The following is a 13715-nucleotide window of genomic DNA, read 5'->3' on the forward strand; positions in this document are numbered from 1 at the left end:
CCCCATGGGTATGAATTGCTTTCCATGCTATTGAAAGCCTTCTGTGTTTTCAGACATGGCAACAAAGAGGTGGTCACTGGGTCCCCATACACACACATTTTTATAACACATCACATCCAGCAAACTGTGCTACTTGTCAGCAGCAAAATGACCCTGGACAAAGCCCACCACTGATGGATCAGGATTAACTCTATATTCCAGGAGCAAGAATATCATTCAGTATCTTTTGAGTCACTTTAATGCTCAAACCAGTAGTTTGTACAAACTGAAGTCACCCACTTGCCCACAAAACAGGTAGCAAGTGAGCAGGGGCGGTACAGACTTTCCCACAGTTCTTTATCAATGTGTCAGTGTCGTGACCTCAAAGAGCAAGGACTAAGAGTGAGAGAGAATTAGCCAGTCAGTGCACCCCATTTAATCCTTGGTGCCGTTTTGAAGATTGCCAGAAAAGATGCCCATTGGAGACAATTCTGATGTTTGTTTTATTGTTGTAGAAATGGCTTTTCACCCCCCAAAAAAGGATTGGGACCATAGAATATTTGCTTTAAATTCTGTTACAGATTCTGTTTTATGAGTTAGGATAAAAGAGTCTCTCAAGTGTTAATTCTCATGGGAGATTTAAAAAAAAACAAAGATCCATAGGAAAAAATAGCCCTTAGTATTTAACTAGATTATGGATAAAAGTATGAGTCTTAATATAATATTTTTATGTATCTAGTTTATAGTAGTTAGGTAACACATATCTAGGTTTTTGTATTATAGAGACTATTAAAGGAATATACAAATACATTTAAGCAAAATATTCCTCATCATAAAATGTCAGCCTACTTTTTTATGTCATTATCCTTCGCTTTTAAAAGCACTGTGATAGAGCTGTACAATCACCATAGATCACCAGAGTCATAGCCACTGGAAAAGTCTTTGCTTCCTTTCCCTCTTTATGTTCTGGAGTTATAGAATGGCATGCCTCCTTCTCCTTGCTCCTGTTGCACCCTTCACGTACCTTTATTACAGCCCTTACAACTCTGCATCATAATTGTGTATTTACATGTCTATCGTGTCCTCTAAACTGTGCATGCCTTGAGAGCCGGACTATGTCTTAATCATACTTATAATTCTGAGGTGAGCAGAGCAGCCACTCAATAAGTAATGAATGCTTCAAAAAGCATTCCTATTTCTCTCTAGAAAATTGTCAACATGGAAAATTGCCGTGTCCTCAAGGAACGCTGATTTCCTTCCTAGCTGTCATGGTGGTTAAAGCAATCAATCCCACAGCCCCTGCCCTCAACCAGCACTGCCACCATTTCTATTTTCTATCCAAACCAAATTCTCCAGTTTCTAGCATTGCTAAGGAGAGGGATTGACTCTTTTTAGCCAAAATAATAGGGCTTCAGGAAGAGCCAGTTGATACCCACAGGTCTGCTTTAGTCTTGTGACAAAAATGAGTGAGAGAGAGACAATGGATTATATAATCTGTGTTCTCATATATTTAGGCTCTCAAAAATTATCAGAAACAAAATATCCTTCAACTTTGGATGCTGCCTTCATTCTTTGCACTTCTAGCCACACGGTATTGAATAAAAACATTGCAGAGGACTGCTTTATATCACTGTCTGGAACTTTGCAGAATATAGTGCACTTTAGAGACATCAACTTCATCCTAGAGTCAATCCCATAACCCAGGTACTCCCAGCAAGCCGAGCAGCCTATCAGAGGGCCTAAATGGAATGATAAAAGGATGAAAAGAAGGAATAATTAAGGAGATAATTAATGGTTAGGTCCATCACTAGTATTTCTCTGACTGGTTTTGTTTATTTAAGTGGCAGATAATCAAAGCTGTAAAATTTAGGTCTGAAAAGCCAGTCATTTAAAGGATTATTTAGCAAACCAGATAAGCATATTAACTATGTGTAGTCACTTTTTAAAAATACAACTGTAGTCCATGCTTTTTAGTGGTAAGTTTACAGAGTTTGATGTTGTACATTTACTATTATTTTGGTTGAAATTGCCATAATTTTTAATTGCCCTTGAATCATGCAGTGACAGGAGGATACTTCCTAAATAAGTCAAACATAACATAGTGTGGAAAGACCTGATGTTAGCATCCATTAATGATAACTGTAAAAAGATAACTTTTTAAAAGGAAAAGATGAATAGAAAGTAAACATAAAATTGCCTGCTTTCTCCTTAACCTAAACTTTCCTCTTTGTCAGATTCTAGAAATATGTAGTCTTAGCACCTTGTTGAATGCTTATTCTCCTTGGAAAAAAAAAAAAAAAAAAGAACTGGCTTGGCTAAGCTCAGTGAATTGTTTTTCAGCATCTAATAATAATATGAGGGTATATTAGGTGATTAAATATTGACGTCTGCAAATCCTGTTGATTCTCCCTTCAAAATATATCCAGAATCTAACCACGTTCCACCACCTAGATTATTGCAATTGCCTCCTAACTCTTCCTCCTACCCCTCCATTGTCCTTTCTCTACCTTATTTTCCAAATAGCAGCCATCAGAGCATGTCACTCCTCAAGTCAAATCCCTCAAAACCTCCCCCATTAATGAGAGTTAAAGCCAAGTTTTTTCAGAGACCTGCCACTCTCTCCAGACATCTCTATGTCACCTACTACCACCCCTGCAACCCCCCGCCTGTCCGATCTCCCCAAAACCTTCCTCCAGCCACACTGGCTTCCTGGATATTCCTGGAAATGCCTGGCACAGCCACTTCTCTGGTCTTTCCACTGTCGGTTCCTCTGGGTCACCCAAGGCTCACCTCCTTCATTTCTTTGCCTGCATGTCACTGTCTTAGCACGACTTTCTCTGCAGCCTTTTTAAAAACTGCATGTGCATACCAACACTCCCTTTTACCTTTCCCATCTTGATTTTTTCCCATAGTATTTATCACCTTCTAAGATACTATAAAATGTATTTATTGTCTGTCTTCTGCTTCAGTGTAAACTCCATGAAGTCAGGGATTTTTAAAAAATTGTTTAATTCACTGCTGTTTCCCCAGCAAATAGAACACTGCCTGCTACAAGGTAAGTAATAAATATATGTTAGTTGATTGAACCGACAGTCAAAACATTACCCAGCATTTCCTATGCGTGTGACCTACTAACTACTTAAGATGTGGTACCGTTATTTTGAAAGGTGTTGCCTAGTATCTTACATTTAACTCTATTTGGAAAACTGTTTGAATCTGCCTGCTTATGCTTATATCTGAATTCTATGGGAGAAAATAAAGTTGTGGATGTGCCACATAAAACCCGTTGTAATGTGTTTTAATGAACAAAATATTCTTTTTTGAACACTATCTTCCATGGGGTGTGTGAGTTGAAAGTGAGGATGGTAACATGTAGGCAAGAGGATAAAGACGATTGGAGGAAAAAAAGATAATACAGATCCTAAGCCAGAAGTACAATTTTCACCAGACCTTTAAGACTTCCAGTTCTCTATTCTTTATTTAAAATTATTCCCAAGACCCAAAATTGAGAAGACTACCATGATGTTAAATTATGCAATTATCCTGGGTTACATAAGGCCATTGAACTAACACATACATATTAAATCTCTTTTTTAATATAAAGTTAATAAATTAAAGGTGAGTCAAAGTTTGTACAGCTCATTTTAAGAATTGCAATATGGAAAGTAAATACACTGCTGTATGGGAATACATAGCTTATCTGTCACTGATAGCTAATGAATTCCTTCCCATTAAAATTTAATTGAAAATCTTCAATGATATTTAAGCTTTTGCAGAAGTGTAAACTACTGTGACTACAATTCACAATGCATTTAAAACAATTATTCTTTATCATTAAAGTTAATAATATGCACATTAACCTCTTATGTAGTCTAAATCAATATTGTAGTTTAAAAGATATGACCTCTGGACAGCTTTGTCTAAATATTGATTTCATTGTCATTTGTATAAGGTATCAAACAAATTACATGCTGCACTAATATCATTAATGCTGCCCCCATAGAGCCTCTGACTTTATGGGTTCTTATAATACAGGGCATAACATTACAAAAATATTGAGGACTTCACAAAATGTAATTGCCGAAAGGATGAGATTTGAGTATGGCAGGACAGACTTGTTATTCCAAATCCTTTATTTTCAGTGAACAGAAAAAAAAAATACTGCTCTTAAACATGCATATTGGTTGTTGATGTTTAGTTTCAAATGGTAGATTTTTTTCTGCCTTAGAGAGTCTAATTTACCTTCTTGTGATGTCATAGATATCTCAGAAGAAAGTAACCCAATCTTAGTCCAATTAAAATATTATAATTTTGCAATATAGTAGTTTTTCCAAAATAAACTTGATTAGAAATCCCTGTTACAAGTTAATAGTTAATCAGATAAGTTGAAAAAATATATGCCTTAGAGTAAAGGGGCTGAACTTTTCAAACGGCTCTTACAGATTTCTGTAAAAACTGATTTAGGGATGGACATGCATCACATTCTCCATCATAATTGCCAGTTATAGAATTATTTTTGCTTTAAAAAATTGCAAATTGAAGTGCCAGCTATATAATTTTGTCTCTTTTACTTTTTTCAGGCTCTAAATTGCTATGAATCATAACAATTGCTAACATCAACCAGTTACATCTAACTCTATTTTGATGGTGGTTTCTTTTTTTAATTTTTAAAATTGTACTTCACTTTTTTGTTTACTATAAAACTTTTTGCAAAAGAGATATGGTCATGATCTTGACACTGTGAACTGTGGGTGCTATGTACACTAAAAATATTTACCAAAAATCTCTTGTAGGGAAAAGTGACCCATTTTGTGTGGTAGAACTGAACAACGATAGACTGCTAACACATACTGTCTACAAAAATCTCAATCCTGAGTGGAATAAAGTCTTCACGTTGTAAGTAGGCATTTCTTTGGGCTCTGAATCCAAAATTGTGTTAACTTTGATTTATTTTTGAGGGTTTTAAAAAAAATGTGTGTGTTTATTCTTAACTGATTCACAACTCAATGCATCTGGCCTGCCTTTGCTAACAACAATGAATTTTCCTCTTACCTTCCTGAAAGTGAAACCTGGGGGAAAGGGTATGGCATTTTTCTTTGTTTTCACAGACATTTTTTTAAAACTGTGCTTTTTATATGATTTGGCTAAGGATTTTGCTTCCATTAACTGAATCACCATACCGCTTCTTCCTTTTATACTTTCTATTGAAATTCTTTCCAATTGCATTGACACCAAGGAAGACAAAGCTCTATTTGTTCCATTGCTGAAATCAGCAAACAATCCAGTCTCGAATTCGGCAGATGCTTCAGTTTTGGTTCTTTTCATTTTAGCACAATGAGAATATTAAGTATTGTCCTAGATACCAAAATACCCTATGAGTTAATTTTCCTTTTGTTTTAGAAAGTTTGTAAACCTTTTCAGTCATACACTGTAAAAGCTGCCAATGCTACACTATAGTAACTCCTAAGTTCGGTTTTTTAAACAGGGCTTTTGAAATGAACTCTGAACAAAGGAAAATTCTCCAAACACAAGTACTTCTTTAAAGTTTTCTAACATAATTCTATTTTTTTGTATATGAAAAACTGTGAAATTCTTCATCAATTTATTATGTCTCTGCTTAAGAGCCGGTAACTGATCAGCTTTAACTGTCTGACCAATTTATTTTTAAGGAATTCCACATTTTTATAAGAGATAAAAGCCTGGTCAGGAGACTTGTACTCCTAAGAAGATTGCGGAGAGTGTTTTTCTCCAGAATGCATAACTGAATGAATAGGTTTGATTATTATCAAAGCCATTAATTGATTGTGCCCTGATAAAGCCTCTCCTCACATATGGTTGCAATTTTTTCAGTAATGAATATATTCACTTTATTGTTTTCTCTTAATTCATGTTTTCTTGGTAAACAGTTTGATCAAAAAATAAATGCTGTCAACAATTTGCACTCATTTTCCAGAAACAAAAATATGAAGAGCTCACACAGTTGTTTATTAACATATGTTGTCTTTGGAACATAATGGAACACTGCTTAATTTCTAAATTCCAGGGTGGTACAATAACTATATGTTACATTTTTTCCGTTCTGTTTTCTGTGCTTGTTAATTTTTACTATAAATCTAACAGAAACCAAGTCAATGATTTAGTGAGAGCTATAAACAAACAGGAGATGTCCTATTATTATAAAAAAGAGTAATTACATAAAATATACTGTAACGTTTGCTGATATCAAACCTGGTGGTGTTTTATGTAGGGATAATGGGAAGGTATGAATTGTGATAATTAGAAGAAGGGAAAGTCTAAAAACTACCAGTGCTACTTCTTGATTTTTTAAATAACTTATTCTGTGCCCATTCAGATGGGAAATTATATTTCATTAAAAAATGATAACTTGAAATTACAATGGTGTTTAAAGTTACAGATAATAGAACCATCACTGTAGTTGACTTAGGTGCATTATGGGAAATTCTGTCAGATACCAAGCTACCTTGTGTATGTGTGTAGGCAAATAGCATGCTTACAAACACACACAAAATCAGCTGGAGCTATCTAAATTTTCAAAACTATTCTTGTTCTTGTTTCCTACTGATGAAATCTTTTTTTCTTACATATATTTATTATGCAGCAACATTAAAGATATCCATTCAGTTCTTGAAGTGACAGTTTATGATGAAGATCGGGATCGAAGTGCTGACTTTCTGGGCAAAGTTGCTATACCATTGCTGTCTGTAAGTTTTTTTCACCTGACACACTGTTCTGTGTTGCTTTTGCTCACGGAAAAAAAAAAAAAAAAAAAGAAAAAGAAAAGAAAACTCTCAGCTCTGTGTCTGTCATTTCTCAACCAAGGTCTGTAATAAGAACACTAAAAATTTTAACATACTCAATTCACGGCCATGTTGAATCCCATGATAGTTAATTTTTCCTGACAGACTTGATCCTGGTAATGAACAGGTACTTGTCAGAATTGCCACAGTTGTTTTGGGTTCTCTGTCAGTTTCAGCAGCTGGGGGTCAAAGGTCACTGAGGGAGTGTATTCAGTGGAGACCGCGAGACAGACGGCTGTCATGTCCTTTTCCCGCAGATTCAAAATGGTGAACAGAAAGCCTACGTCTTGAAAAACAAGCAGCTGACAGGGCCAACAAAGGGGGTCATCTATCTTGAAATAGATGTGATTTTTAATGCTGTAAGTCTTAACTTTGGCTTTTTTGTACTGCTAAAGAGTTCAGTTTCATGAAAGCTTTTGTTCCTGATTTGTAGAGAATTTCTGTCATTCCTCATTTTCTCTAAACCTTCATGTGTCCTGGAGAATACGCTTCTGCCACTGCCTGGCACACCCACACTTTCTGTTATAGTTGGCGAATGCTGCTGCGGTTGTGTTCTGGCCGCTGCCTGCCGGCATAAGAAAGGGAAGCGCATGCATGTGCAACTGTATACATTTATATTTTATGAGCACAGCAGCCAGGACTTTGAAACTTTAGAAATTATTGCAAATTGAACCGCGTGAAAAACTTGTAAACATTTGTAATATATTAATCCATAACAGACACATATGTTGATGTATAGGTGAAAGCCAGCTTACGAACATTAATACCCAAAGAACAGAAGTACATTGAAGAGGAAAACAGACTCTCTAAACAGGTAAAAAGCAAGAAAAGATTAATCCCTCTGGGAAGACCTGATTATATCTGTAAAACATCTAAGTAAATTCAAATAAACTTTAAAGGTATGGAGGGGGGAAGACTGGAATTTTTGATCATCTACTTATTGAAAATGGCGCTTTCTTTCATTCTTTCTGATTCTTTCTTCCTTCCTTTCTTTAAAAGATCAAACGAGGACAATACCAAACTAATAAATTTGATGGGGGTGGTCAGAAAGGAAAGGGGATACTGTAGGTAATGCATATAATGGATATGTATTCATGCGTTAGCAAAAGAATGATCATTTTGAACATAAAATGCAATTTGATTGCCATGGAATGTGTAAATGAGAACACCAAAAGCGGAGGTTCAAATATATGTCCAGACCACCCACAGGTATGATGCAGGTGTGTGTAAAGCGAGCCCAGCATAAGCTCTTCCCTCTAATCCAGATGCGAGGAGGCTCCATCTTCTAAGGGAAGCCTTCCTGCTAATTAGATTTTAACTATGATCTTTCAGAAGTAAACTTTTATTATTTTTAGCTAAGAAAGTTAGTCAGGAAATATGATTTTTCTATCATGAAGGGAATTTAAATTGAGCGTGATATCTATTGCTTATAATTTTAAATTAGGCTTAATATTAAGTTTTTAAAAAGTGCTAAACCACCCCTTTTAAAAACGTTTACATCTGATTCACAGAGCTAAACTAAAATGTATTTGTTACAGCTAAAATGTTTACCGAACATATTTATGCCTTTAAATATTTAATAATTTTTGTAATATTAGAAGCCTAAATATATTTTTACTCTTAATAAATTCAGCAAAACAACGGAGTATTTGGTGGTTTAAAGGAAGTATGTGAGTTACAAATGCAATATCTAAGTAGAAATGTAAATAACATTTCACCACAATTATACATAAAATTAGTTCTTAATGTAAGGTGATAGGGGCAAAGAAGGAAAACTAAGAGATAGATTCTACTTTGCCTGCAAGGAATTTCAATTTTAGCAACTTGTTAAAACTGGCATGCACATACATATATGTATATTTACACATATATATTTTTTCTCCATATGACCTCAGTAAACTTTACATAGCTACTTCCTTAAAATATCAGATCAATGTTGAAGTATATTGGGAGTAGCAAAATGTTAACTTGCAGACATATAATTATTCTAATTATTAATATAGCTGTGGTAATTTTTTGAACCATCAAATTATACATGGGCTATTCTTTTTTACAGTTGTAGTCATGCCTTAATTTTAAATTTTAATTTCTAATTATATCAATTTTCCTATACTTGTTTTAATAAGAAATTTTGTAAAGCACTTGGTTACCATACATTTTTCCCTACTTCCAAAATTATGAAAAAATAATGAGAAAATATAGGTTAAATTTATTGTGAGAGAGATACAGATATAGATAGAAGATAGATAGACAATATGATAGAATATGATAGATAATATGATAGAATATATAGATAATAGATAGAATGGGAGGAATTCTACTAAAATGGTGAAAACATTTTGTTGTCTATAAAAAAGCAATTCTGGATAGGTTTTTCTATACGATCCTAAATAAAAACATTTCAACTTCACTTTGAAATGTCTTGAAATTAAACCATTTGATGAATCTTAAAACCACAATAAGATTTAAGAGTTTAAAATTAATAAAGGTGCGTAGTATGTAAGTAGCAAAAAAAAATTTTAGTCTGTTAGAAATTTTTTTTCTTGTGAGCAAAGGTAGTCCAACCTACATGTTAACATGATTTTAAAAATTGTATTTAGTTAAGAAGGCAGTTCTTTCCACTTTCTCAGAAATAAATTCTTTAACTTATGAGCCAAATTGTTTGGTATGTTCTTGTAACTTTATTAACTTTCTGAATCCTTTTTAAGTCACAATAAGCTTGAAGAATTTTGCAGTATATCTGATGGTTTTTAGTCTTGCAAAGTATAATAATATTTTCATTTTCCTTACAGCTGCTACTAAGAAACTTTATCAGAATGAAACGTTGTGTCATGGTGCTGGTAAATGCTGCATACTACGTTAATAGTTGCTTTGATTGGGATTCACCCCCAAGGAGTCTCGCTGCTTTTGTGGTATGATCATAGTGTATTACTTACATTGTTATTCATTAAATTCAGTAATCATAGCTGCATGTTTCTGTGGCTATAGTAACAGTTATGTTGATGTGGCCATTTTAAAACTCCTATTTTAAGACTTGACTGGACAGATTTGCCGTGGGCAGGAACCTGATGGATTGTACAAGGTCTGAGTCTAAGAATACATTTTCCCCCCTCAGATTTCCGGAACGCAAGACATCTCAGCCAATGTATCATTTTCTCTGTGACAGTTAAAAAGTAAAATTTTACATATTGCATAATTCCAAACCCCAATAGGACAGCCAAGAAAAGTCCTCCATGTGAAAAATAATAATAGTAATAATCTCGACCATTCTCAATTTGATTTTATTTGTCCTATAGTTATTTTTTTTCAAGATATGAAAATCATTGGTAGTAGAATGCTACCAACGCTACTTGGTAATGCTTTAACATGTGATTCAATTGGAAGTGGATGTGACCTATTTAAGAGATGTTTTATTATTTCTGAGATTTCTAGCTTTTAAAAAGTCACAAGTGAGAATTCGATAGATCCAAAGAGTCCTTTAATATGTTCATCTTGTGGCCTTTTACTTTGATTGTTTAAAAACTGCTGATGAGACCAACTGGCAGAGCTAGAAAATCCAAAAGAATACTTTGCTCTGAGCTTTAGCTGGGATTTTCTTCTCTCACATTATTTTGGCTTATTCAGGATTTCAGTTTGAAGTTTAAGTAGAGTCGTTCTTTTGAAATCCTTTATTTTGTTTTCATGTTTGTTCAAATATGAGTACTTTATGCTTCCTTATAGTTGCCAGTTTAGCAGAATACGACTTTATTATGGGGGCTTACAAGAAGACCCTTAATTATAGTAACAAATCAACATTTTAGTATTACCATTCAAATGAGTGTATGCACATCTGTTTAGTACTTTGAGCTCTGTCTTCCTCTCAGGCCTTGTATGGGACTTTCATTAATGTCTGAGCACATGGAACAAAGAGTGTGTATGTCCCTTTGTGTTGTAAGTTACCAGAAAGTTAGGCAGCCTGCTTCCCATAGACATGTTGTTGTCTCCCTAAAGAAAGCGGTTGTCATTATCATTAAGTTTTAGAAAAGAAATCTCTCTGTCTCTCTCAATATTCTTTTTGTAGCTCCTTCTTATAATAAATATATTGTGGTGCTATTAAGCAAACTTTATTCTGATTTTTCCCTAGCCAGGAGGTACTTTTACATTGATGAGAAAAAATGATACTGAGCTTCTATGTCTATTTTAGACTATTACTTCCAGGTTCTATGGGGTCATATAACAGATGCAAAAAAAAATTGTCCTGTAAAGATCGTGCTGCCATTTTTGATTCACTCCTTCCAAAATCATTCCTCACAGCTGTTTGTAAAATTTGAAAAAAACAGAAATGTGTATAATTGTATTATTTGTTCAGCAACATTCATTTTGAACACTTTAGCATTTACAGTGTATTGTGTAAGTCTTCATAAACTTCTGACTTCCGGAGGTCACTTGCGTAAAATGAAATTCAAGATGGCAGCCTTTTTTTTTTGCAATTTCCTTTTGATTAAAAAAAAAAACTCAGGCACTGGAATTCTGACCAAATTAGATACATTTACATGATATTACTTGAGTGATTCGACTGTAAGGGGGTCAAATTTCACTGGAGAAGAAATGTAATAATATTTCTCTTAGCTGGTAGTCAGTGTCTGATGGATTCAGTCCTATGAAACACAAGCTGAATGCAAGAGGCTTGCAAAAAAAAAAAAAAAGAGGGAATCAGGCATAGTAAAGGTGGGAAGGGGCCTGCTGACACGGGTGGTGAGAAAAGAGAACACAAACTACAATGCGAACACACAGTAAGAGTACTTTGGAGAAGAACCCATAATTTTACCTGTGTTTCGCTGGAAAAAAGAAGCTCTGAATCACATTCTGTTGAATGTGATTAAAACAACTAATAACAAAACCAACTGTCATTTATTAGACCTGCACTGGGAGTTCTATAAGAATGGGAACCCTGCCTTTTTAGCCTAGTACTCCAGCTTCATCTGCACAGTATCTAGCACTTAGTAAGCTCCCGGTATAAATAGCTGACAAAATTAGTTGACCAGTCTATGAACCAATCAGTTAATCTGAAATATTTTCTTATGTGGAGAAACTCATTCTTCAATGATGCCAGATAAATAAGGGTTTGCTCTAATGAAGCCAGTTATTAAATCATGGTAAACACAGCTTAGTACTATTGTAGCAAATTTTCCTGGAGTTTCCATTTATATTCTAAACTACTTCATAATTCCTTATCAATCATTTATTCTAACCTCTGATTAAGTTCTAATATAAAAATATCCTTCCACAATAATGACAAAAACAACCACTAATATTTGTTAAGCACTTACTATGTGTCAAGGAACTGTTTTACATGCATTAGCGAATTTAATATTCCCAACAACCTTATGAAGTAGATAGTTTTAGTTTTCCAGTATACAGAAGGAAGAAACTGAGGTACAGAAAGGTTAAGCAGCTTGCCCAAGGCCACTCAGCAGATATTATTTCCTTTCTAAAAGAGCTTTTAAAATACATATACCTTGTAATTTTAATATCACAGCAGCTCTGAACAAAAACTACTTGGGATATTTATTCATCTTGTAGATATTAAGTTATATATTTAAAAATGAAATGTTTCAAAGATTTCATTGCGTAACTAGAGACATTTTAGGCCTGTTTATTGAAAAGAACAGCTTTCCATTAGGAGAAGGATGTGAGCAGTACCCCATTATTACAAACACATTGTTCCCATCATGCCCTGTTGATGGACCATGGGTCTATTATCATAATATCGGTTCTACTTGACCCACTTTTTTATAAATGCCACCTCCTCACAGAGCACAGGCATTTCTATCATTATGTGGCTTGGTTTTAGGCCCAAGTCAGTAAACTTTATAATGTTTAAGTGCCTTTTCTCTATTCCATTTTAACTTTTCTTTTCTACTTTACTATCCAAAAATAAATGTAGAATAATGAAATAAAAGTAAAAAACAGTCTTTTTTTTTCTTAATCCCTATGTCGATTAAAGTAGAGAGCACAAGAAATGCAGGCTTAGGACAGGTCCAGCTTCTTTAACACTACCTCTGTGCCTCAGGGAAGAGTCAAAGCCAGCTGATAATATTAGAGACAGGCATTGGTCTGGAAGGTGATGGATAAAATATAAGCAGATATGTTTCTGGGCGTGTGCTTATTTTGTGTGCAATGCATTCGGTTTTAAAATTTTACTGTGAATATTGTCTGCCTAAGAATGAACACAGACATGTGTGGTGCAGAAGGCACTGCTCGTCTTTGGGAATCATCTATTGTAGACATGGAAATGTCTCATAAATTGGGCCTAATTTTCATCAGGCTCTTGACCAGACATTTGTGTTCTTGTGGATGTCAGTGGGTGCAACATGGGGGAAGAAAGAGTGCACATTTTCTCTTTCTTTTCAGTACTGTCATTTCTCACTGTAATGAGCACAAAAATAATTGGACAACTGAGCTATCAGTAAAAGGACACACTTCAGCATGCGTCAAAGAATTATTTTACAGGACAAACTTTAATCTTTAAATGTGATTGTAGATAATTTGTGGTACCATCTGTCCATTTGGAATTGTTTTAGCCTTTTCTGTCGTTATACAGTAAGTGCTGCTGTGTTTAACATTAACATTTGATATTTTACACATTTAATTTCTGTTCTGCTGTGTGGTCCTTGGGGAACGGAGCGCTAGTGCTACATGAGAGAGACAAAGTATTGATCAGTTAACATTTCAGCTACATTTATGTATGTCGCAAAATTAATGAAAATGCCAGACAAAAATGTCAGAGTGCACAAAAAGGTAGAATTTAAATTTGGTACTTTAATGAAAAGTCTTAAGATGTGCATTATCAAAAATGTCCTCTTGCCTTTAAAGTACAATTCCTAACAGAATAACTAAAGGGAGACACATATTTTACTTAGAGGAACAATGAACATG

At 34.5% G+C, this 13715-nt stretch overlaps 1 protein-coding gene across 4 annotated transcripts in view; it reads left to right on the top strand.

Moving 5' to 3' along the window:
- MCTP1 (multiple C2 and transmembrane domain containing 1) overlaps positions 1 to 13715 on the top strand; it is a 591691-nt gene that overhangs the window by 416425 nt on the left and 161551 nt on the right. For 3 of the 4 annotated variants that reach the window (XM_032156816.2, XM_032156817.2, XM_058440710.1), the window contains 5 exons: positions 4773 to 4875; positions 6599 to 6701; positions 7055 to 7156; positions 7537 to 7611; positions 9590 to 9709. In XM_032156816.2, the coding sequence (XP_032012707.1) occupies positions 4773 to 4875; positions 6599 to 6701; positions 7055 to 7156; positions 7537 to 7611; positions 9590 to 9709 (503 nt within the window). Of the gene's footprint in view, positions 1 to 4772; positions 4876 to 6598; positions 6702 to 7054; positions 7157 to 7536; positions 7612 to 9589; positions 9716 to 13715 lie in introns of those variants that run through there. The other variant, XM_058440711.1, reaches the window with a different exon arrangement.

The sequence above is a fragment of the Hylobates moloch genome, unplaced genomic scaffold (assembly GCF_009828535.3).
Source record: "Hylobates moloch isolate HMO894 unplaced genomic scaffold, HMol_V3 SCAFFOLD_6, whole genome shotgun sequence".
Taxonomy (NCBI): domain Eukaryota; kingdom Metazoa; phylum Chordata; class Mammalia; order Primates; family Hylobatidae; genus Hylobates; species Hylobates moloch.